Consider the following 23,096-nt stretch of genomic DNA (forward strand, 5'->3'; position numbering starts at 1 on the left):
CGTATATACTGAGGGACAAGTGGAGAATGGCATTGAATGCAGGTGACTTAATCAGGAGATCATGTGAAGCCGCTGGAGGAAGAGGAGTGACGAAGGAAGACTCAAATAACACAAGTGGAACTGAACAGTGATTCAAAGAATCTATCAAACCAAAAAATCTGACAGAAAATATTACCCAATGTACAAAGAACAGAACACAAAATAAACTAATAAAGCAAAAACAAAAGAATAAACCAACAAGGCAACACTTCAAATAACATAAACAGGAAATTGATGAAAACAGAGACACAAGAATAACCCAAAAACATCACAACACAGGACCATGACAACCTTAGGCTTTGTTCTAATCACTCCTCAGATGCTTGAGGATTTTTTTTTGCCTTGCAGCCACTCCTATGACAAAGAATGTTATCAATTTCCCTCTGTGACCTCATCCAGGTCAGGTAGTTTACTGCTCCACTAAGACCTGGGTATACTCCACTTGTCGTCTCCCTTTTCACCTTGCGCGTCTCATTCTGTTTTTAGATCGGTGCCAACGTGCTGATCTTCCTGTGTACTAACATCATTGGGATCTGTACCCACTACCCTGCTGAGGTCTCCCAGAGACAGGCCTTCCAGGAGACGAGAGGATGTATTCAGGCCAGGCTGCACCTGAAAAGGGAGAACCAGCAGCAGGTAGATACTTATACACACACCTGCATGTTCCACCGGAGTCCAACGGGGCTGGTGCACGCCCACATTCTCTAGGAAAATCCATCAAACACATCCAGATGAGCAGAAAATGGGATTTTCCTTGTCGTGGTCTAAGGTGTTTTTCTGTGTTTTCAAGGTCACAAACACAAATCTCCACCCCTTTCTATTTCAGTAACATGTTCCCACACCTTTGCCAGTGAACCGGAGTGATTCATCCAGTACTCTTAGTGGAACAACATCTTTCAAAAGTTTTTCGTAAATTCTTACCTCTGCCTCTTTCTTCCTCGTTTAGGAACGCTTGCTGCTATCAGTTTTGCCAAGGCACGTCGCAATGGAGATGAAGGCTGATATTAACGCCAAGAAGGAGGACATGATGTTTCACAAGATCTACATCCAGAAACATGATAATGTGAGGTAAACCTAGTGATGCATACAAACACAATCAGTTTATATCCGAATCTTGTGGGGGTTTTTTACACCCTGGGAGCGACAATTATGCGTATTGCGATTTAATGACACTGATAATAACGAAGCACAATTTTCAGTAGCAAATTACAAGAGGTAGACTTTTAGTTTCCTGTGGCTCTGTCCCAAAAAAAAACTGTTATGGTTTTCCAATCCTGAGGCTGAACAACTCGCTACCAAGAGTGAAACAAAAAAAAAACACCTTTACTGCAGAGACCTGCTGTGGCAGATGACCCAGATAAGGAAGGGTGATTTACAGCGCTTAGTGGCATAATGTTCTTCCTCACTGCTGCCCTGCTAAAGGTGTGGATGTTTTAGGAACAATCAATTACCTCAATGTAACCCAAATTAACACCTGCATGCTTCGCAGAGCAATGTCCAGGTCTTTTTATAAAGACTACGGCACAGAATCACCTATAAATCCAAAAGTTACTAATAACCAACATTGTTTGCTTTTTGTTTCCACCTGTAATGTTTTACACAACCCAAGAAATTAAATAAGAGTAATTAGAAAAACCAAGTTTAACTATTTCATACATCTGGGGTTTTTTGTTTTGGTTATTGCAGAGCCTAAAATCAAAGCCTTCATCCTAATATTGGCTCTTCAGATACTGGAGAACCACCAGTAGTTCAGTGTTTCAGCCTTTGACTCATAGGCTTGTTTTTTTTTCATTGTAAGTGAATTCCCTGAGTCATATTTCCGTGACTCATGTCATTTTAATGACAAAAGAAATCACAAGGCTGAAGTTTTATCTAAACCAAAAAAAAAAAACCTTAATTAAGAAATATGTAATTATAATGTGGTTTGGCCTCTGACAAGCCAAGTAATAAATAAATAAATATGCTGATTGTGTGTGGGTTTGCAAAAGCATTAATTGCTCTGAACTGTTTGAAAATGTATCACATTACAATCACGAACCTCATTGTATTTTATTGTGGTTTTATGTGACAGACCAACACAAAGCAGCATATAATTTTGAAATGTATGACACACGGATTTTTTTATTTAAAAAATAAAATAGCTGTATTCAACTATAAAAAAAATCCGGTGTAATCAATCTCCTTCAAAATCCACCTAATTAGGAAAAAGAGTCCACGTGTTGACAATTTATCTCAGTATTAAAACAGCTGATATACGAGGGCCTCCATGATCTGGTCAAAAACATTAGTGAACAAACAACATGTTGAGGACCAAGGACCAAAGCAGACAGATCAGTGATGAACTTGCTCCACTTCACCCTTAACACGCGACACCACATTGAAGCATAGTGTAAAAATGCATAGTGAGGCATTTTTACATACGGGAATGTTAAACTGCCTATAGTTGATGAGGAGATGGATGATTGAAGATCAAAACCTATGGATGTGTTAGAATGGCCCAGACCTAAACAATGGGCCTACATCTTTTTGAGAATCTTTGGCAAAACTTTAGAAAAAAAATCACTGTTCTCAAACGCTCTTCATTATGAGCTCGAGCTGTTTTGTAAAGAAGAAATTGCAGGAATTTTAGTCTCTAGATGTACAAAGCTGGTAGAGGAAAAACCTCAAAACATTACTGTAACAAAGTTATAATAAAAGTTTGGTTCCATTAAATATTGACTATGCACTACTACTGTATGTGCACACACTAAAGCTTGTGGATGTGAAATGACAAAAAGTGAAGAAAAATAAATCAGGGGGCATGAATACTTTGCAAAGCAGTGTCTATAACATGGGTACTACAGCGATGAGGGGGAAAACTTTATGATACAGAAAATAAAAGCACAACTGTGCGTTTTGACAGATATATTTCTCAGAACATGAGCTAAACGTTGCGAGTGCATTACTCCTCGCTTTACACATTAGAATTTTACAGCTCTGATAAATCGGTTTTATGGAGGGAAGACATTACAGCCCACATGAACCTGCTCAGGAGATGCAAAGCCTCAGCTGCGGTTCATAAGACCCAGATCCCTCATGGGACGGACAGCATCATCTGTCACCTTCGACGGCAACTGGAGTCTCGCCGTTGTTTATCCTTGTGCTTTGTTACTTTTAAAAGTTAGACAGGCAAAGTCAGGCAGACACGGGGAGGGTGGCGGCGGTGTCCTCAGAGGGATGGGGTGGACACGCTGACCTAAATCCGGCTAAACGATGAGAGCCGTAGCTGAACAAACATATGTGACTCTTTGTCTCTACCCTGCTCTTTCCCTCTGTATTTTATCGATTGATCTAATTCTCTCACTCCTTTTTTTTCTGCTGTGTTCCTCTCCACCCATTTTTTTTTTTTTGATTTATCGTCTCCCCTTCTTCCTCTTACCACCTCGCCAACATCCCATGACCTGCAGCATACTGTTCGCTGACATCGAGGGCTTCACCAGCCTGGCGTCTCAGTGCACGGCCCAGGAGCTGGTCATGACACTGAACGAGCTCTTTGCCCGCTTCGACAAGCTGGCCTCGGTGAGATACCCGTGACACCTGCTGCTGTGACTTTCGCTGTGCAACTCTGAACCGCTGACTCTGATGTAACTGTGCAGCCTGCAGCCATAGCTGACAAAGTTAGCACCGTGTTCTTTGATGCATTGTAAACCGCAGTAATTAGATCATGACTTATCTAGTTTGTTTTGTTTTTCTTTCCTAACGCCTCCATGTCTAAACTAATTTCAGTTTCAGAGAAAAATAAACTAGCTAAATGCAAGAGGCAGTTTTTATGTGATAATTGGTTTTGTTAAGGGAACAAATTAAATCTAAAGTGCCAACATGCCTCTATGTGGAATATAATTCCCCTTTCCCTCCCTTCAATCATTAATAAAAGGAAATCAATTATACTTCGACATGTTTTACCAGATTGATTACTTCCAGACCCAAAAAATCAACAATTCCCTCAAGCAGAACCTATTTGACTACATGAAGTAGGCTAAACCTTGAAAGGGTGGACATTAAGCCTCGATCTAAAAAGATTCAAGAGCAGATTGGTCTAGAAAGGGTTTTGAAGCATTTTTCTAATGTTTTGGGACTTCACTGAACCACAATGAGAGTGATTATCCACAAATGGAGGAAACATCCAACCGTCTTTAACCTTCCCTGGATTGGGAAAACAGGTGTGGCGGTAGGGTGATGGTCAGGACTTGCTTCGCTGCTTGACCGCCTGGCCATATTGGCCGCTATCTACTAGAAAATCCTGGAGAAGAATGTCTCACCATCTGTTTGTGACTTTAAGCTCTTGCACTTACGCTGTGCTGTAGGGTAATGATCCAAACAACCGCAGCAAGCCCACCTCTGAATAGCTCAAAACAAAGGTTGTGCAGTAGTCTAGTCAAAGTCTGGACTGAAATCTGATTGAGATGCAGTAGCATGACCTTGAAACAGGCCGTTCCAGTCGGCAAAGCCTCCAATGTGGCTAAAACAAGAAAGATTCTCCAAAGAAGATTTGGTCGAAATTCATCCACAGTGGTGCAAAAAACTCCCTGTCTGTGGATGGAAGCTGCTGCTGCCAAGGTTGGCATAATCAGTTAATACATTTAGGGGACTATTACTTTATCTCATAGGGCCAGGTTGGTTTGGACAACATTTTTACTTTTCTAAACATATATTTCTTCTGATGATCTTTTTCTGAAATTAAAATTTGATTGATGTTGTGAGATATTCAGGTGTGCCAAAAAAGACTTTTGGCATCTTTTTACCGAGCTGCAAGCTGAACGTTTGCTGTTTTTAAAAACCTAACATTCTGGGTGAAATCTGCATTTCCTGCCTTTGCTGACCAGGAGAACCACTGCCTGCGCATCAAAATCCTCGGAGACTGTTACTACTGTGTTTCAGGGCTGCCCGAGCCCCGGGCAGATCATGCCCACTGCTGTGTCGAGATGGGAGTAGACATGATCGAAGCCATTTCGTGAGTGAACGTCGGTCACTAACACGCAGAAACACATTTGAACCACCACAAAAAAAAAAAATTCTCAACGTGGAGTCATGGCCTTTTGTGACAGCCAGCGTGTGTCTTTCCATCTGCAGGCTGGTGAGAGAAGTGACAGGTGTTAATGTGAACATGCGGGTGGGCATCCACAGTGGGCGAGTTCACTGTGGGGTGCTGGGCCTGCGCAAGTGGCAGTTTGACGTCTGGTCCAACGACGTGACGCTCGCCAACCAAATGGAGGCTGGAGGGCAGGCAGGGTGAGGGCCTCCGGCTCCACCTGCTGCTTCGCATACCAGCCTATGCAGTTTCTGACACCGAATTACTTGTTTCCTCAGACGCATTCACATTACCAAAGCCACTTTGCAGTACCTCAACGGGGATTACGAGGTAGAGCCAGGATATGGAGGGGAGAGGAACGCTTACCTGAAGGAAAACAACATCGAAACCTTCTTGGTGCTTGGATGCAGCCAGAAAAGAGTGAGTGTGTGACCGAACAAACGCATCCCTAATTATCTGCGTCACCCCTGTTAAAATAACACACCAGTGCCACATATTTCACGCAAACAGCTGAATGGTTTGTAACCTGACTTTGAGGGCTTTTTTTTTTTTTTTTTTACCCCTTTCAGAAAGACGAGAAAGCCATGATGGCCAAGATGCAACGAACACGAGCAAATTCTGCAGAGGGACGGATGCCTCGCTGGGTGTCCGACAGAGCTTTCTCCAGAAGCAAGGAGTCCAGAGTCTACGAGAAGATGGTGAGATTCCCTTCTAAAACACTTTGTCATCTAAATCCTTTTTAGAGGTATTTTAACAAGAAAATGTTTCCACTTAAGGTAGTATATGCTTTTAATTTGACTCAGATAGGTTCTAAACACCACAATGTAGCTATTTTTGAGCTGAAATGCTTATGTTATACAGAGATTGATGCAGGGCTGACATTTACCGATGCAGACGGATAATAGAGCTGAGCCTGTTGTTTATTAGTTCCAGCATGCACAGTGTTAGCCCACCCTGCAAGCTGACAGGTTTGGTGACTGTTGTTCCAAGTTGGAAACATTGTGGAGGGAATAAAACAAGCAAGTTTACTTTTTTCAGTTTTACTGCAAAATAAATGTATTCTGCAGTAAAAAAAAAACATTTTCTTCTTTTCTAGTCTGTCGAACCTTTCATTTCTGCCAAGAATTTCAGATCTTCAAGCCACAAGCTGGGGTTTAAAAAAAAGAACAATAAACAGCGACACTGAACTAAAAAGGTTTAGAAGCTACAAGTCCTTTCCCATAAAGCTTCAGTGCAGGACTAACACTGGCCAGTCGAGATGATTGGCTTTAAGGGGACATGCTCTGCTTATCAGCTATTTAGTTGTTTGTCTATTTCATTGAGGGACCATATAATAGGCAGATACAGAACAAACAATTCTGTATTTCAGGGAAATACAGTGTTTTCTTTGATTGTGTTAGTTTTTTTATTATTATTATTTACTGTGATGGAACAAATACCAATCACTAACATGTTCCTCTAAATATCAGTGATGCTTAGAGGAGCCTTGACAAAGCCATGTGCACAGTTTTAGTGTAGTTTTGAGCTGATATTTATTTAAGAGTGACATTGCATGCTCTGTAAATAAAATTAGGGATCCAGAAAGTGAGACATATTTGGAGGGCTTTCTGTGCAGACATAAAAGGGCCACTGGACATTTTCAAAGAGATGCCGACTCCAATCAAACAAACAAAAATCAAAATAGATCTCCAGGGGAGCTTCCTGGTCCTTCACTATTTGTCCCTCACCACTCTCCCTAATCTGAGTCTCATTTCCTTTTTATTCCTGCATTCTTTCTCTCTCCTCTTCCTCCTCCTCTGTCCTTTCTCTCTCGGAGACTCTGAGCCCCGGGGGCAACGAGGGTGTAATTTGAAGCCTCTGAGCATTAATTAAAACATCAGTCTGGCTCACAGGGATTAACTGTGCAGATGTCTGAGACTGTCTATTTTTCAGTTTTACCGTGGCTGCACACCAACGTCTCTCCTTTATTTCTGTCACTATTTAGATTTTTTTTCCCTCTCTTCCTTATGCCCTTTACGTTTATTTTTGTTTTTGTTTTTCTCAGGGCATCGATGCAGCGTCCAGCAAAGAAAAGTGAGTATTTCAGTCCCAGCTTTTGTTATTAGAGGTTTTCTGGCAGACTGAGAGTGTAGCTCTTTCACTCTGGTGCCTGGTGTTAGTTTTATTCGGTCAGATCCAGCACAGCACTAATACCATGCTAGATATTGTTCTTCCTGCCTGTCATAACACTGGTCGGTCCTCTCACAAACACATTGTCACAGATACAAACACAGACCTCATCGTTAACTACTGTTGCATCCGTGGCAACTATCAGCATGTCTAAAGGGCTTTAATGGTCATACCTGGACCAGTCTCACTGGTTGTTTACATCAAATCAGTCTCGCAGCTCAGAAAGAGGTGTTGATTTCTTACAATATTTATAGCTTTAAAGGAATACGCATGGAAAATATAAACGTTTACTAAAGGTTATTAAAAATCATCTAAAGTTAGTCAATGTCCACTTTGTCACAAGTTCACAAGGAATAGTATTTTAATGGACTGCAAGTTAGTTTTTGTGAATAAAATAACTTTTTTTCTTGTTCTTGTCATTTTGAGTGAAATAAGAAATTATTTTGTTCTTGCAGAAAAGGCCTTAATTCCTGTTTTTTTTAAATCTATATGTATTCCTTAGCTGAGAGGAGAGTTTAGGGTAGGAGTCAGGACAAGGTCACAGACTACCAAAGTATCTGCCAGGATTCACAACAGCCTCTGCACAGGAGAAAGTTCAAAGTGCTTTTTTTGGGTCAGACACATGCTGCCGTCTTCAGCGTGCAGGATCGGCTGTATTTCTGCAGATAGGCGTCTATCTCACGATCATCTTTCTCGCTTAGAGACAGATCTCACCACGGAAGACAGCGCTGCTTCTGGCACGACAGCGCTGGTAATCTCTTTTGCTCAAGGTCTAGATGTCTGGAGGTTGCTTCACTGCCATCGGGATCTGGCCAGTTAATGTAAAGAACGAGTGCTCAAAAACAAAAACAAAAAACAAAACAAAGAAAAGTCCAGCAGAGCTGAGTTCAAACAAAATAAAATAGCTTAGCATACAAATATTTATTGTAACTGCAACTCCTGGTCTGTGTTGGACCAAGTCAGCCAGGACCAATCAATCATTCGAATGATTAATTGGTCCTGGCTGACTTGAATCATTGATCTCATTTTGGTCCACTGAAGTGCCTAATCTTTAGAAATTGCTGTAAAACCCTTTCCAGACTTATCTGTTCTTGAATTTCATTAGATCAAGGCTTAATATGTACCTTTTTGAGATGTTTAGCCTACTTCATGGAGTAAAATATGTTCTGCTTAAGGGAATATTTTATTTTATGGGTCTGGAAGTAATCAAGCAGGCGAAATATGTTGAAATATGATTAATTGCCTTTCATTATTGATGGGGTGGGAGTCGGAGGGCATCAATGTGGAAGCTGCGTCTGTGATTTACCAAGGTGAAAGGAAAGGGAGTTGAACTTCATAAGAGTTCTTCCTTGGGATTTCATTCAATGTGTTTTGACACATGCATTTGTCATTTAACTAAGTAAAAGTAGTTTCAGAGTTATGTTGACATAGGGAAAGTTCAGCACTTGGCCTGATGATGACTGTTTCTAGCTTAAATATAGATATCCTTGACGATACCTCGTGTTGTCTCACAGAAGAGTCCAACGCAACTGAAGCCAGGATTAATTTAAAAAGAATAATTCAGTAACAGCTTGTAATGTCAGGATAGGATCATTATTTCAAGAGACGAGTGAAATGTTTTGAGAAACGTGAGTTTTGGCAGAAACAAGTATAAATGTTGCCAAAAATAATCAAATCTAGCTGGTTTGCTAAAAACGAGCAGAAGGGTAGACAGTGGAGATAAGATATTAGATTGTCTTACTGCTATTTGTCTTTTAGCCGCTGCACTCAGGAGACCCTCAACCCTGAGGATGAGGTGGACGAATTTCTTGGACGAGCCATCGATGCTCGCAGCATTGACCAGCTGAGGAAAGATCACGTCAAGAAATTCCTGCTCACATTTCAGACAGCCGAGCTAGAGAAAAAGGTTGTTGTTTCGTCACTTTTTATTTTTTCTCATTGAACTGGATTATAAAGCAGCAAGGTTTTAACAGTCTTTTATTACGTTTGTTCTTCTTCCTCACAGTACTCCAAAAAACTGGATGATCGTCTGGGGGGCTACGTGGGCTGCACTCTGCTTGTGTTCTTTTGCATCTGCTTTATTCAGATGATAATTTTCCCAAAGTAAGTACTCCATGACAAACTGCGTTTCCAAGTTATTTCAAATTGTCCCTCAGGAAATGTGTTCTTGATTAGTTTACGAGGGGTTAATGAGAGCTGTACATCCTAATGAGCTTGTTTTTTTTTTTCTCTTTCACAGAACGACACTTATGCTTGGTCTTTACATTAGCGTCTTCATCATCCTCGCCAACATCCTTTTCATCTGTGCCATCTATTCCTGCCTAAAAGTAGGAAACAAAGCCTCTCGTCTCTTCTTTTTCTAGCAGATAGCTCCAGATAAGAGTGGTTATTACATGTCTTGAGCTGGCCTTACTCATAATATTAACTTTCGCTTATCCCATCTTCTCCTGGCTCTCTGTTTCAAAGTGCTTCCCAGCTGCCTTCCAGACACTTACCAAGAAAATAATCCAGTCTCGGGCAAACAGTACACTGGTGGGCGTCCTCACCATTCTCCTCCTCTTCATCTCTTCTTTCGCTAATATGGTAGGCATGACGGGTCTTTATTGTTTTTGAATAGTGAAACTGTTGTTTCACATAAACATGTTGTTTCAGCATATACCACACTATAAATAAGTGTCTGTGCGGTTTTCTGAATTTGTCTGATCTCCCTTTAAACTGTCAGAGTTTTCCTTACACATGTTTCTAATCCAATTTCTGTGACATTTGAAGAAATTCAGGACTGTTCTGGCTTTCCAAAGTAGACCAGCTATCCTAAGGGGCCCTGTAATTACAGATGTCTGTTTTTAATCATAATATGCCACAGTAACCAGCGGTTAATTTTGGCCAGGGCTTTTCAGGGATCTGCTGTGGCAAATCATCTTTGTCATTACGGTTCTTTAAACTCTGACTTGAAAGCACAATGCTCCTCGACTTCTAAGACTAGAATAAACATGTCTTCACGATTCTCTGCAACTTTGAGTCAAATTAAAATGAAAGTAAATGTAATAAGTAAACACTTTTGTACCAGATGATACGACGCCAGTGCACAGGTACGCACAATCTTGTATCTTTTTAAGGGACAGAATGAGACAGTGGGCTTTGCAAGATGTGGAGCTATAAGGTGATGAGATCCACCTTTAATAAAATGATCCTGTCGCCTGAACGAAGGAGATTCGGTTCAATAATTGTGAATTAATGCTCCTCAACTTCTAAGACTAGAAAAAAATATGTCTTCACAAACCTCTGCAATTATGAGTCAAATTAAACTGAAAGTAAATGTAATTCTTTTCGGCAAAATTGTACAGATGTGTTTTCAAAAATAATTCTGTAAGCATATATGTAACATCCAATAGATAGTCTTGAATATACCAGATGAGCCCCACAAAAGATTACTGGCATCTACATGACAATTTCATCTGTTTCCATAAATGGGAGTCACGCTATTATTAGTTCAGATTTTTTCAAATTCCACCTAAAATGTTTTATGTATTATTATTAAAAAAAATATTTAGCCTCCTGTAATTTTTACATTGTAATGTGATTTAATTGCATTTTTGTTCAGTTTCACATAGTTGAATGTTTCAGAACCTTGCTTAAAATGTAATGGAAGTAAGCTTCAAATGTCTGATGGCATTTTAATATAAGGATTTTGTAGACTGTCAAGATCTGATTTTGTCATAATTGTTCATTGTGGATTATCAAAATGCAGGACAGGGGCAACAGGCAGCCAGGGAGAATGAACAAAGTCTTAGGAAAACAATCCAGGAATAATAGAGGACTTCAACATTTAAAAAACTCTCAGATATAAACATGTCTAGCATGGAACTAGTAATGTGGCCGTAACAATGGGAAGATCTGACACAGAACGTAGTGAGGTGAAAGATATATGGTGGAAAGGTGATTAGTGAAGAAGATGCATGTCGTTAATTGTGGAAAGCAACAAACCAACACACGAATGTAAAACAGCGACTGAGAACTCCTCTGAAAAAAAACAGCAACAGCTTCTAAAATCGGAATCTCCACCAATACAATAAATAGAAAAGGTACAGGTTTGAAGAGGCACTAGGTATCTCAAAATAAAGATTACCTAAGAGTGCCAGAATATCAAATATGAGCAAAATAAAACAGCATCCAACAGATCAGGTGATTTAAGCAACTCTGAAATGTCAAAGGAGGCAGTAAACAGGTTTTAATGTTGCATGCCTACTGTATTATAGTATTAGAAATAAATCAGTTCCAGATTAATGCCACTAATGAAGCTGATCCATACTTTGCTTTCATTGCTGTCCTGCATTTATTATCTGTGACACATTTGTCACGGGTTTATGCACACAACAGAGTGAGCTTAGAGAAAGATTTCATTATCAACTTTACACTGTGCCATTTGTATTTAGAACGATTTTGACTGGTGTTCAGAGCAGACAGATCTGTCAGGTTGTTTTATTTCCAGCTCGTCAGATGATGTCAGTTATCTTTTTATGCTCACAAACCAGACACTCCCATTGTAAACCACTAACCCCCTCCCACATTTAGCTCTGATCCAAACTGAGCCCCCATCTGCACCACTGGGAATCATTGAAGCAATTCTATATTTAATTTAATATCTGTATTCCACATTTATCAGCATTATGGAGGCTTTGATTTTTCTATATGTGTGAAATTACATATATGTAATACATTTATTTTATTGTCTTCTGTAAATCATTCCTAACAACAAAATCACATTTTTGTCAGTAACAAAAGAAAAGTGAACATTTACCATCTAATATCTATAATAATATTATATTCATATTTTGAACACAATATTGTAGTGAAGTCAAACTATATTGAGATTAAAGGGATCTGTGTTAATCTGTAGATTTTGAATTTGTTTAGCCAAGATGTTCAATGGCTATGAACAATTTAACAAAATGTAATTTATTACTAATCAACAAATATATTTTTTCTGTATCAATTAAGTAAAATTACAGAATCAAAATGATTACAATAATGTGTTTTTAGTTGTTTAATGTTTTCCTTTTTTTTATAAGTCTGCTTTCATCAGCACTGTTTGGAACCAATCCTACTGCCACTTTACTATAGATACTGTATACAAAGCTTAAAATGTGGAGGAAAGCTTTTGCACAGGACTGGTACCGACAGTAAAGCTCCACACATCACTGAAAAACAAACAATGTTGCTTTAATCATGCTTTGCCACAATGTTTTTGTTTTTTTTTCTTCACTGCAGAGCCTTTACCTCCATTTCTATTTAAAGATATAAACTTGGGCTCAGACAGATATAACTTCAAAGAAATGATCCTAATGTTTTAATTAATTCAACACATTGATATTACACAGTGAGGCCAGATGCTTTACTGACCTCTATATATGCTGTTTACATTTATTTTACGGACTTAACCGCTGATAGATAACACATCTGGTTGTTCATGGTGGCCCTTAGAAGAACCGACTCTTCTTTCTTTGCCAGTTCACGTGCAGTAAAGAGGAACTGAAGGATTGTGTAGAAAAGGAACTGAACACAACAGTGACTCTCTGCCTGCTGCACAACCTCACCAGGACGGCAGAGGACGGCCTGACTCTGTGCTCCAGTCAGGCGATGCAATGCCATTTCCCTGAGGTTGGTCCTATTTCTGTTGCACGCTCCGGGCGAATGTTTGCATGTTTGTTGTTTTGTGTTTTAGGTTAAGAAATCTCTAAATATTCTGCTGGATCCCTCCTCCTCCTCCTCCTCCTTTTGTCTCACTGTGCTGTATACGCTGCAGTATTTCAGCTACAGCGTACTGCTGACCCTGCTGGCCTGCTCTGTGTTCCTGCACATCAGCAGCATCGGGAAGCTGGCTCTGATGCTGCTCATCCAGCTCATTTTCCTCCTGCTGGTGGAGTGGACTCAGGTGACCCTGTTTGACAACGCTGACCTGCTGGTCATCGCCAACACCCTGTAAGTCTGCCGCCGGCATCCTAAGCAGGCTAATGCAAACTAACTTTTCAGCAGTTGAACTTACTGGGCTGCAGTTTAGTTTGGAATTGACCTACTTTCCTTTTTTTTTTTTTTTTTTTTTTTAAAAAGGTTTATAACGTAGTAGACCTATTTTTGTAGGTTAGGTCCTATTTCTGAATATGTTCTCATTTTTACCACAGGCAATTACCTGTTAATGGTTCCCTGCAACAGTAAGATGCCTTTTTATGTTTTGCTCTATTTTATTTAACCGGGCTCGTTTATTTGTAGGTTTGACTCTCTCTTGTCCTTTTGCAGATCTTATTTAAATGAAACGGCAGAACCGTGGTAAGAAGCATTCATTTGCGGAAAATTCACATTGCCATTCAGAAGTTTACATACATTGGCGCCCCGTGCTGGCTGGGCTATATGGGCATTTGCCCAGGGCGATATTACCTATTCATGGTTTGCACTCTGAACAAGTCTTAAATTGCTTTATACATGTGGAGCCACTGGGGAGTCCAGTAGACACCCCCTGCTTGCTTACGGAAACAGGGAGATGTTTGCTGTCAGTCACACTGAGCACTCAGTGTGTACATTTTCACATACTGAGCTGTAGTAGGGTTTGGGGGCGGTAGAAGGAGGGACTCGCCCAGCGTGTCATTCATATAAGAACCGCCGTTGTTTACATACACTCACTGTCGGCATGACTGGGAATATTTTTGGGCTTTTAATGTCAATGTGGACTGTTGATTCCTGGGATAAATTGTTGATAGAAACAAAAATTAACAGCAGAAATGTGAATTTCATATAGATATTTCTTAATCAACACGAGGTCTAAGGACACAAATATACACATTTAAATAGCAATGTTCTTGCATTAGTCCGTTTTGATATTCAATCGCTTTTATTATCAGAAACAAGAGTTGATTAAAATCGGTTGGTTGTGTTTAAAAGCCAGCATCTAAACATAGTCCTCAAATGTTCAGATCCTTACTTTGATGCCCCTACGTCACTGCCGCTGAATCTTCCACAAATTCTTCAGTTTTTGGATAATTGTGTCTGACTTATCTGTAAATCGATAAAAGATATTTAACAAATTAATAGTGGGACAGTTTGAGACACTTAAGGTGTATGCACCTAGGCACCAAATTCTTCCACTTAAAATGCATTAAAGTTTTATGCTGCATTGCTATCCTATCCTGGCAAATAATAGCTCAAAGGCATCATTAAAACCCAAAAAACCAGTAAGGCATTTATGCACGCGTTAGCTGTATGTAAAGTTTTGACTGGCATTGTATATCTAGGGCCATCTGTTTTTATTGTAAAGCAGGAGATCAACGGATGGTTTTATTTGTTTTTCAGCCCGGTGAATGTGAACAAGGTGCCCCTGAAGGTCATGATCCCCATAATCCTGATGGTTTTTGTTCTGGCTCTCTATTTGCACGGCCAACAGGTGGAGTCCACCGCACGCCTCGACTTCCTCTGGAAGCTTCAGGTAGATTAGTCGCACTTTTATGACGAAAGCAGAAGTGTGGACACGTTACGGTTTAAAGTTTTCAAAAGTTCTGTTTTCAACACAAACGTTTTGCAGCACCAAGGGTCAGTTATGAACCACGTGTTTGTGTGTCAGAAGGTTAATATGGATGAGAGCATAAACTTGGAAAACAAAAACTCCACCTGGACTGCCATAACATGTTGAAATGCCCTGAATATTCATATCAATAAAGCAGAAGTAATTCAGATTTTGTCAAATTGTGGAGTAACTCCCTCTGTCTTTCCTCAGGCCACCGATGAGAAGGAGGAGATGGAGGAGTTGCAGGCGTACAACCGACGCCTGCTGCACAACATCCTGCCCAAGGACGTGGCTGCCCACTTTCTGGCGAGGGAGCGCCGGAATGACGAGCTGTACTACCAGTCGTGCGAGTGCGTTGCTGTCATGTTCGCCTCTATCAGCAACTTCTCCGAGTTTTACGTGGAGCTGGAGGCGAACAACGAGGGGGTCGAGTGCCTCAGGTTGCTTAACGAGATCATCGCCGACTTTGATGAGGTAAAATATGGACCGAGTTGTGTGGCTAAAATAATGCAATTGTTTTTAAACACCTTCAAAGCTGTTGTGTAGCTAAAGTACAGCAACAGCTCTTGTTCCTTCTTCTTACGCATGCGTTACCCATCTCCAGATAATCAGTGAGGAGAGGTTCCGTCAGCTGGAGAAAATCAAAACCATCGGCTCCACCTACATGGCGGCCTCTGGCCTCAACGACACCACCTACGACAGAGAGGGCCGTTCACACATCCTGGCTCTGGCTGACTACGCCATGAGGCTTAGAGAGCAGATGAAGTACATCAATGAGCATTCCTTCAACAACTTCCAGATGAAGATAGGTAAGCTTGTAAGCTGGTCGAACTTGCTCCTGAAACATTACCTGATCAATCTTCTTTGGATTTAATCTGCCGCAGAGGATGTATACACTGCAAAAATATAACTAAAAATAAGAAAAATTTTCTTGAAATTAAAGAGTATTTTCCTTTAATTTGAGCAGATAAATAAGATTATTTGCCAACGGAATAAGATTTTTGCACTTAAAATAGGAACAAGTTATCTCCATCATCTTATTTCAAGTGCAGTATATCTAATTATCTTATTTTAGGGGTGAAAATACTAATTTTATTGGCAGATAATCTTATTTACCTGCTCAAATCAAGGAGAACTACATTCATTTTGAGAAAATGTTACTTATTTTTAGTTCTCTTTTTGCAGTGTATTAGTTTGTCAGGAGCAGCATTAATATCTTCTTTAGATAGTGTAACTTACTTGCAGCATGATTCATTTTAAGGGTTGAACATGGGGCCAGTCGTGGCGGGGGTGATTGGAGCCAGGAAACCCCAGTATGACATCTGGGGAAACACTGTCAATGTGGCCAGCCGAATGGACAGCACCGGAGTACCGGACTACATCCAGGTGTGTTGTTTGCGCTGGTATTTGTTCTGTAAATGCTCCAAAGTTTTGATTTTTATGCCACAACAGTTTTATAATTTTAGTTTAGTTTTAAAAATCAGCGAACAATCACAACAAATCCAAAAGGGGATTAAACTAAATCTGTTGGTGTGTTAAAAAAGAATAAAAAAAAAAAATAGTGGCATATAACAGTTCCCACCATGGCTAAATTTAAAATCCATTAAAAAAATGCAATATAAGGCAACTCAGCCGACAAGGCCGACAATGATTGTGTAAAAAACTTTTTCATCAACGCCTGTTAAATGCTTAAATACCACATACTTAAGTATCTTAAACTTTTTTTATCAGTGTTACATTTAACTCCCTCAAAGACATTCAGGTCAGTGCAGTCTCTTCTACTCCAGAACAGCCTCGGCATGCTGCCCTAACACACATTAGCTGACTGAAAAAGGTTGCTATGGCTTTCATGGGGCCTTGGTGGCTCACTGGGAAGCGCATTTGTTCTTGCAGCTGTACAGCTTCTTAGAAAGTTGGCGGGTCTATTCTAGCTTCCTGCCTCATGTCCGATACAAATAGAAGGGAAAGAAGTGCACACAGTTTCAAGTTAACTTTTTCCTGCTGAGCAGTTTTCTCCTGTGCTAGGCTAATGTTAGCATGTTTATTCTCAGTTTTGATTGATCATTTGGCTATTAACATATTTTAGTGCATTTCTAGTTCATTGTTTGCTTACTATTGCAGAAAAAGTAGTTCTCCTGCTTTGGGAAACTAGGGTGCATCCAAATACCTTTATTGGGTAGTCTGGAATTTCGTTTTATCATTTCCAGATCTGGATAAGAATGAAAAAAAGAAAAACAGTATTGAAATTGAACAGGGTCCAATTTATAAGAATTTTCTTCTGAACTGGACAGCACCAGGCCCAGACATGATCCACGCCTACTGGCTGAAGAAGCTCACTGATAATGAAAGATCCCCAGAAGGAGACGGCCCCTACCGACTATCCAAAGGATGAAGCGCTTAGTGAATGTCTCAGACAGTGGAAGCTAGAAGAGAAGGAACTGAAGGAAGCATCATGGGAGAAAAAACCCCTGAATGGGATGTACCACCGACAGATAGCTGAAGTGGCTGATATGACCAAATCCTACTAGTGGCTAGAGAGGGCTGGACTGACGGACAACACTGATGCGTTGACCGTGGCAGCACAGAAGCAGGCTTTGAACACCAGAGCAATCGAGGCCTAGATCTACCATTACCCAGATCCCAGGTGCAGGCTATGCAAAGAGGCCCCAGAAACCATCCAGCATCTCACAGCAGGGAGTAAGATATTAGCAGGGAAGGAATACATGGAACGCCATGACCAAGTGGCTGGTATAGTGCACGGAAACATTTGTTCAGAATACCAGCTGGAGACCCCCAGGTGAAAATGGGAGTCACCTCCCAAGGTGATGGAGAATGACAGAGCTAAGATCCTGTGAGACTTTCAGATACAAACAGACAAAATGTTAATGGCCAACCAACCGGACACTGTGATCACCAGGTGTGAGATGTTCACAGTCCAGGAGAGATCGGATGAGATGTGAATGACCAGGAACTTTATGCTGTCCACACGGTCCACCAACTCCCCCTGTATGTGGAGAGCAGCATGTTCAGTCCTCCTAGACCTCCACCATAACAACTTGAAGATAAAAATTGCGTTGGTTCATTATTTTTCTAATTTACAGATAACAAGAAAGCATTCATTTTGCCATTAAAACCAGAAAACATTTCCATTCGTCAGGTAAAGTGCAGCTCCAACCCTGATTGCTTCAAAGTGTGTCCCTGAAAAGTTTCACTTTTGGCAGGTTTCAAAGCCTTTTCCCATAACCCACCTTCTACTCCACAAAGACAAAGACTACCTACTGGAGACCTGAGGTTAATCGTAAAGAGTGAGGAGCCATCGGGGAATTTGGATTTAGCCTAAATCAAAAGTTGTGAATTTTGAGTCTATAAGAAGTTTTACAGATCAAACTTAACTTAATCCCAGAATAACAATAAATAATTTCCAAACATTTCTGAATTACTGTTAAAGGGTTTATTTATCTGCCTGAAAAAGAACAAAGCGGGATGAAACATGATCAAAAAATGTCCTTATCTTGAATTACACAGTAAATGTTAACCGTTCCAAATGAAATCAGAAGCCATTCGTTTTAAAGTCCAAGTTAAGTTTCAAGTGTTTTTCTGACTTCGTTTCACCAGGACTAACGTTATAAAGTGCGTGGTTTACGACTCAAGTCCACACCTCTGGCAGATTCTTAAAAAATTAGTCATGAAGGCTCTGCTCAGTGGGTGCTCCAACACAAATATGGGTCACTTGTTTCCAGTCATATGCAAATCATTATGAAAATTATGTCTAACTCACTTTTTGTTTCCTCAAAGACTTGCATGCAAAGTTAAAACAGTTTATATGATCCACGTAAAAAAAATTGACTGCAGATAACAACATTTGCTGAAAAATGTCAAGCATTTGCCGAGGTGTCATCTTGCAAGAATCCCAGTTACAGCCAGACATGCCGTGTTCCAGCAGATATGCTTCTCTAATGTCCCTTTGGGGAGCAGGCAGAGAGCTAAATTTAAATTTCCCCTGGAGACAAAGCCGCTGCCACGGGCCGGGATCAACGTCATAATCATAAACATATAGCAGATGTCGGAACATATTGTCAAATGTTTCATGCACATGCAATGCTAAAGGCTTGAGGTGGCTCCATCAAATATAAGAAGGAGCATTGCTGGCATCTGTAGGACAGTTTGTGCTAATGCAGGTCCCAATGTTTAAACGTTTGGTCCGGATGTTTAATATCACTCCCAAATGAGCAAAATATCAACATTTTTTATTTCTAAGATACTTGATAATATGTGAGAAATAAAAGAAATCGATATTTTAGATATCATCTGCTGAGTGATATAAAACAGTTCAAAAATATTTCAGAACCAACCATCAGAGTGTAATATACTGAATTAATAAACTTTGACTATAATTGTTGAACTATTTGACCAAGCATGGAAAAATACATTTTCAGCTGAATAATTAGAGACAGTTCCTTTTTAAAAAATCCTATCTGTACATCATTTTATTGTGCCTTGCAAAACATGCTACTTTTCACATTTCATTTGGATTCTATGTTATAAGCCAACACAAAGTGGTGCATCACTGTGAAAGGGAAGGTAAGCAACATGTGGATTTGAAAATGTTTATAAATTAAAATCTAAAGAGGATAATGTGGATATGTGTTCAGCCAATGATACTCTAAATTAGGCTTGTAACAATACCATAATTTCAAACTCGATATCGATACTCAGGAAAATATTTGATACTCAATACCATTGTTGATACCACGGGGATAAAAATATGACAAATAATTAAAGGCAGAAAAAATATTTTATGAACACAAAAAACTCTACTTAAACTGATTAAATAAGTGTGTATGCCTAGTAGCATGTTAGCCACAGCTAATCACACAACATTAATGTGCGCTAACTTTAGTAATGCGTTTAATGTATTGTATGAACGGGAACTTTTATTTATTAACCTCATGAAGACCAAGGGCGTTGTTCCTTCAGATGTTTGGCCAAGTTTCTTGTGCTTCGTTGCCACCTCTGTTTGCACGCAGGCTTGTCTAAATCTTTGGGTTTCCCTTCTTCGTTTGCCTCGTATGCAAAATATTTAGTATCGATACCATGCCATACAAGCATTGCATCCACATACAGCATTTGAGTATTGATACTTTTCAGAGTATCGATATTTTTGACAACCCCATTCTAAATAAAAATAAATTTCAACTAATTGCCTTCAGAAGTTACCTAATTAGTAAATGGAGCCTGCCTTAGTGGAATCTCAGTAGAAATCCAGCTGTTCTGTGGGGTGGAAAACTGACATTCGACATTACTCTGAGCACACCCACCCCGGGTTAAATGTGGTGGTGGCAGCATCATGCTGTGGGGATGTTTTTTCTTTATAGTAGGTCGGACTCAGTGAGAAGATGGATAAAGTGCTGCCAAGTTTTGTAGTTGCGGCATGACAAAATATAAAACATTCAAGTGGTTGAATACGTCTGCAATGTGCTGTAGCTCCATCGTATTGATTCTGTAAGATTTTTCAGAGATAAAATGGGATACCCATACATACTCAGTGTCAAATATCCACGTTTTCTCCCCAGGTGACCACAGACCTGTACCACGTGCTGGCCAGCCACGGATACCAGCTGGACTGTCGAGGTCTTGTCAAGGTGAAAGGGAAGGGGGAGATGACCACTTACTTCCTCACCAGCGGACCCCCGGGCAGTTAACGAGCGAGGCAGCCGGCCACACGGTGACTCCCACTGCGCCAAAACGGCAGGGACAGCGGAGAGACTGAGAGCTCGGCTCGGCGATGAGCACCGGGAGACAGGACGCGGTCATCAGAGAGACAAGTCCACGCCTTGTCACGTTCTCTGATTGAAGGCTTTGTCACGAGCTGCCCGGTAGATAATGAATCCCAGTTGCCTTAGAAAGGAAGCGGCTACGCTTGTGTTAATGAGCAATAGTACAAGTATACCTTCTGGAGTCGTTATTTATTTTGTGAGAAACTAAGCAACCTTTCTTAAAAGAAAAATATGCAAGGACAACATGAAGGAGGAGAATTACCAAAGAACAATTGTCTGACGATTCTGTTCAACACTATAAAAAAAAACAACTATATAAGCTATACAATTCCTCTTTTTAAGAGAGCGAAGGCCATGGTAACTTTTCCGAGCTCTTAATTAACAAAGGAGAGCGCGCACGCACAGATATGCAGAAGGAAGAACAAAATGACAGCAACCTTGGCTCAAACCTTTTGTGTTTCCAATCAGGGCTTTCTTCGTTCCCACTAGCCTGCATTTAGCCACACGTCTGTTTGTGGTCCACTGAGCCCTCGGCCGCTGTGGCACCAGCCGAAAGGAAGAAAAGTAGTAAAATCGGTGGAGGAACGGTTTGCGTTAAAACCGAAGAGCTGAAGAATGATTGTAAACATGCTATAAACCATTTTTCTACAGCTGTGTGTGAGTCCCGTGTGTTTTGGGCTCTAGCTCGACCTGTTATAGGGGCAAACAGAAACTTTTCACTGTGAGATTTCTAAGATACTGTACGACAACGCTTTCTTGCCAAACCGGTTGCTGCAAGGCCTGTTTTATGCTATTCGCCACAGTTTTGTGTCCATTCCTGATTGTTTGTGTCAAGATGATCTTTTGAAGGTGATTATGTCCCACTGCGCCTTTATCGGACTGCGATTTATACCTGATTTCATTCCAAATGAAATAAGCTTGTGACTTTTTTTGGGAGTGTGTTTAAAGTAAACTGAGTTCCTGACAGCTTCAGGATAATGCGTTTGCAGAAATTCTCCATCTGCTCTGTATTGCCTTGATGTTATTCAGCTCTAATGTCCACGTACTTCACGGCCCAATATTCACAACCTTACAAGGCAGTATTCGATGCTAATGTTTAGAATAAGCGCCCTTAAACGAACTGTTGTTTGACAAAATAATCAAATGAATGTATGTAATAAATTTTATTTTGTCTAGAGTGAGTTGACTAAAAACATATTCTGGTTAGTTAAATACTAGAAGCCCAGCCATTTAGGTGGAATATTTTATAAAAAAAAAAAAAAAAAAGCTTTATTCTGTTTCTGTCCAGGCAACAAAAAAACGCTGTGAAACGGATCGTCACGTTCACTTGCCGCTCTCTGTCCTTAAAAAAGCCCAATTAAACACTGTCCCATCTTCATATAGAGCAATTACAGATAGAGTTGGAGTTTCCTAAAATAAGAAATCAATAAATGACTTTTTTTCATTGCTGTGCTTCCTATGGTTTTCTTGTTGCACATACTAAGTGAAAAGATTCATTGTACATACACCATAAAACTCCTAGTAAAGATGTATATGATGCCTTAAAATGAATAAATAATGTATTGCAGTAGCACATTCCCACACTGAAAGATGTAGAACAATTTATCCTATATTACATTTATTCATCAGGGTGAATAAAGAATATCCCATATTAATAACTATTTGGTTTATCGCTATTTTGGTAACTGTAAAATAAATGTTGCAGAATTTTATTTGCAAAACAATTTTTTAAGTTGATCAGAGATTTAAGGAGCTTTTAACTGCTAATCAGTATGCATGTAAGGATTTGAAAAGTTAGTACAAAGATTATTGTGGATAAATAAATCATGTTTATTAATATTATGGTCTTAAGAATGTTTTAAAAAATATTGCAGGAAGGCAATTCACTCACAGAAAAAGACAAATTCATCAAAATTGTAACTACTGATAATAGTAGTAGTAGTATATTACATATTAACTCATTTGACAGCTGCTCCTTATTAAATGGGGTTTGTGTGCAGGCCAAGCGGACATTGCACACTGCAGTATGACGGCTGTGTTTTTACAAGCAAAGATCCTGTCCACCGTTTTCATCGGCTTGAAAACACGTTTCTGTCTCAGTTCACTGGCTGTACAGACACTTCTTGAACTGCTTCAGTTCAAAGCCTTGGCATTACTTTTGTAGCATTGCCACGTATTTTTAAACTGCCTTGCTACAGTGCTGGTGGCCCATAAAATCTGAAAGTGAGAAACCAAGTTAAACAGAAAAACCAAACCATTCTGAATATTTGCAAGCATCCTGCTGAAGGTTATTCACTTTCCAGTGGTCACAAAGCAGCTAGTGAACAATTGGGAGCAGTAGACCTCTAATGCTTAATTTTTGACGCAGTGAAGAAGAAAACTTTTTTTTTCTTTAAAAACACCATACTTTGCAGAGTTTTGAAGTTCAAATTGTAGCTGCATGGATACCACTGAACATAGGTGGTTAAAATATCCATGTTTAAATGGAATA

The 23,096-nt window shown here is 40.0% G+C and overlaps 1 protein-coding gene across 1 annotated transcript; it reads left to right on the forward strand.

Annotated features, from left to right (window-relative positions):
- Positions 1 to 529: 529 nt before the first annotated feature.
- On the forward strand, positions 530 to 22,051 carry LOC105928969 (adenylate cyclase type 6). The gene is made up of 21 exons (XM_012866548.3): positions 530 to 675; positions 986 to 1,107; positions 3,486 to 3,597; positions 4,902 to 5,029; positions 5,149 to 5,307; positions 5,386 to 5,527; positions 5,677 to 5,805; positions 7,152 to 7,180; positions 9,035 to 9,182; positions 9,282 to 9,379; positions 9,516 to 9,603; positions 9,743 to 9,859; positions 12,785 to 12,934; positions 13,080 to 13,255; positions 13,456 to 13,485; positions 13,571 to 13,600; positions 14,618 to 14,750; positions 15,039 to 15,302; positions 15,433 to 15,637; positions 16,090 to 16,214; positions 20,402 to 22,051. The coding sequence occupies exons 2-21, from the start codon at positions 1,025 to 1,027 to the stop codon at positions 20,528 to 20,530; spliced, it is 2,475 nt and encodes an 824-aa protein (XP_012722002.2). The 5' UTR covers positions 530 to 675; positions 986 to 1,024; the 3' UTR covers positions 20,531 to 22,051.
- The last annotated feature ends 1,045 nt before the right edge of the window (positions 22,052 to 23,096 follow it).

This window comes from Fundulus heteroclitus, chromosome 1 (assembly GCF_011125445.2).
Source record: "Fundulus heteroclitus isolate FHET01 chromosome 1, MU-UCD_Fhet_4.1, whole genome shotgun sequence".
Lineage (NCBI taxonomy): Eukaryota > Metazoa > Chordata > Actinopteri > Cyprinodontiformes > Fundulidae > Fundulus > Fundulus heteroclitus.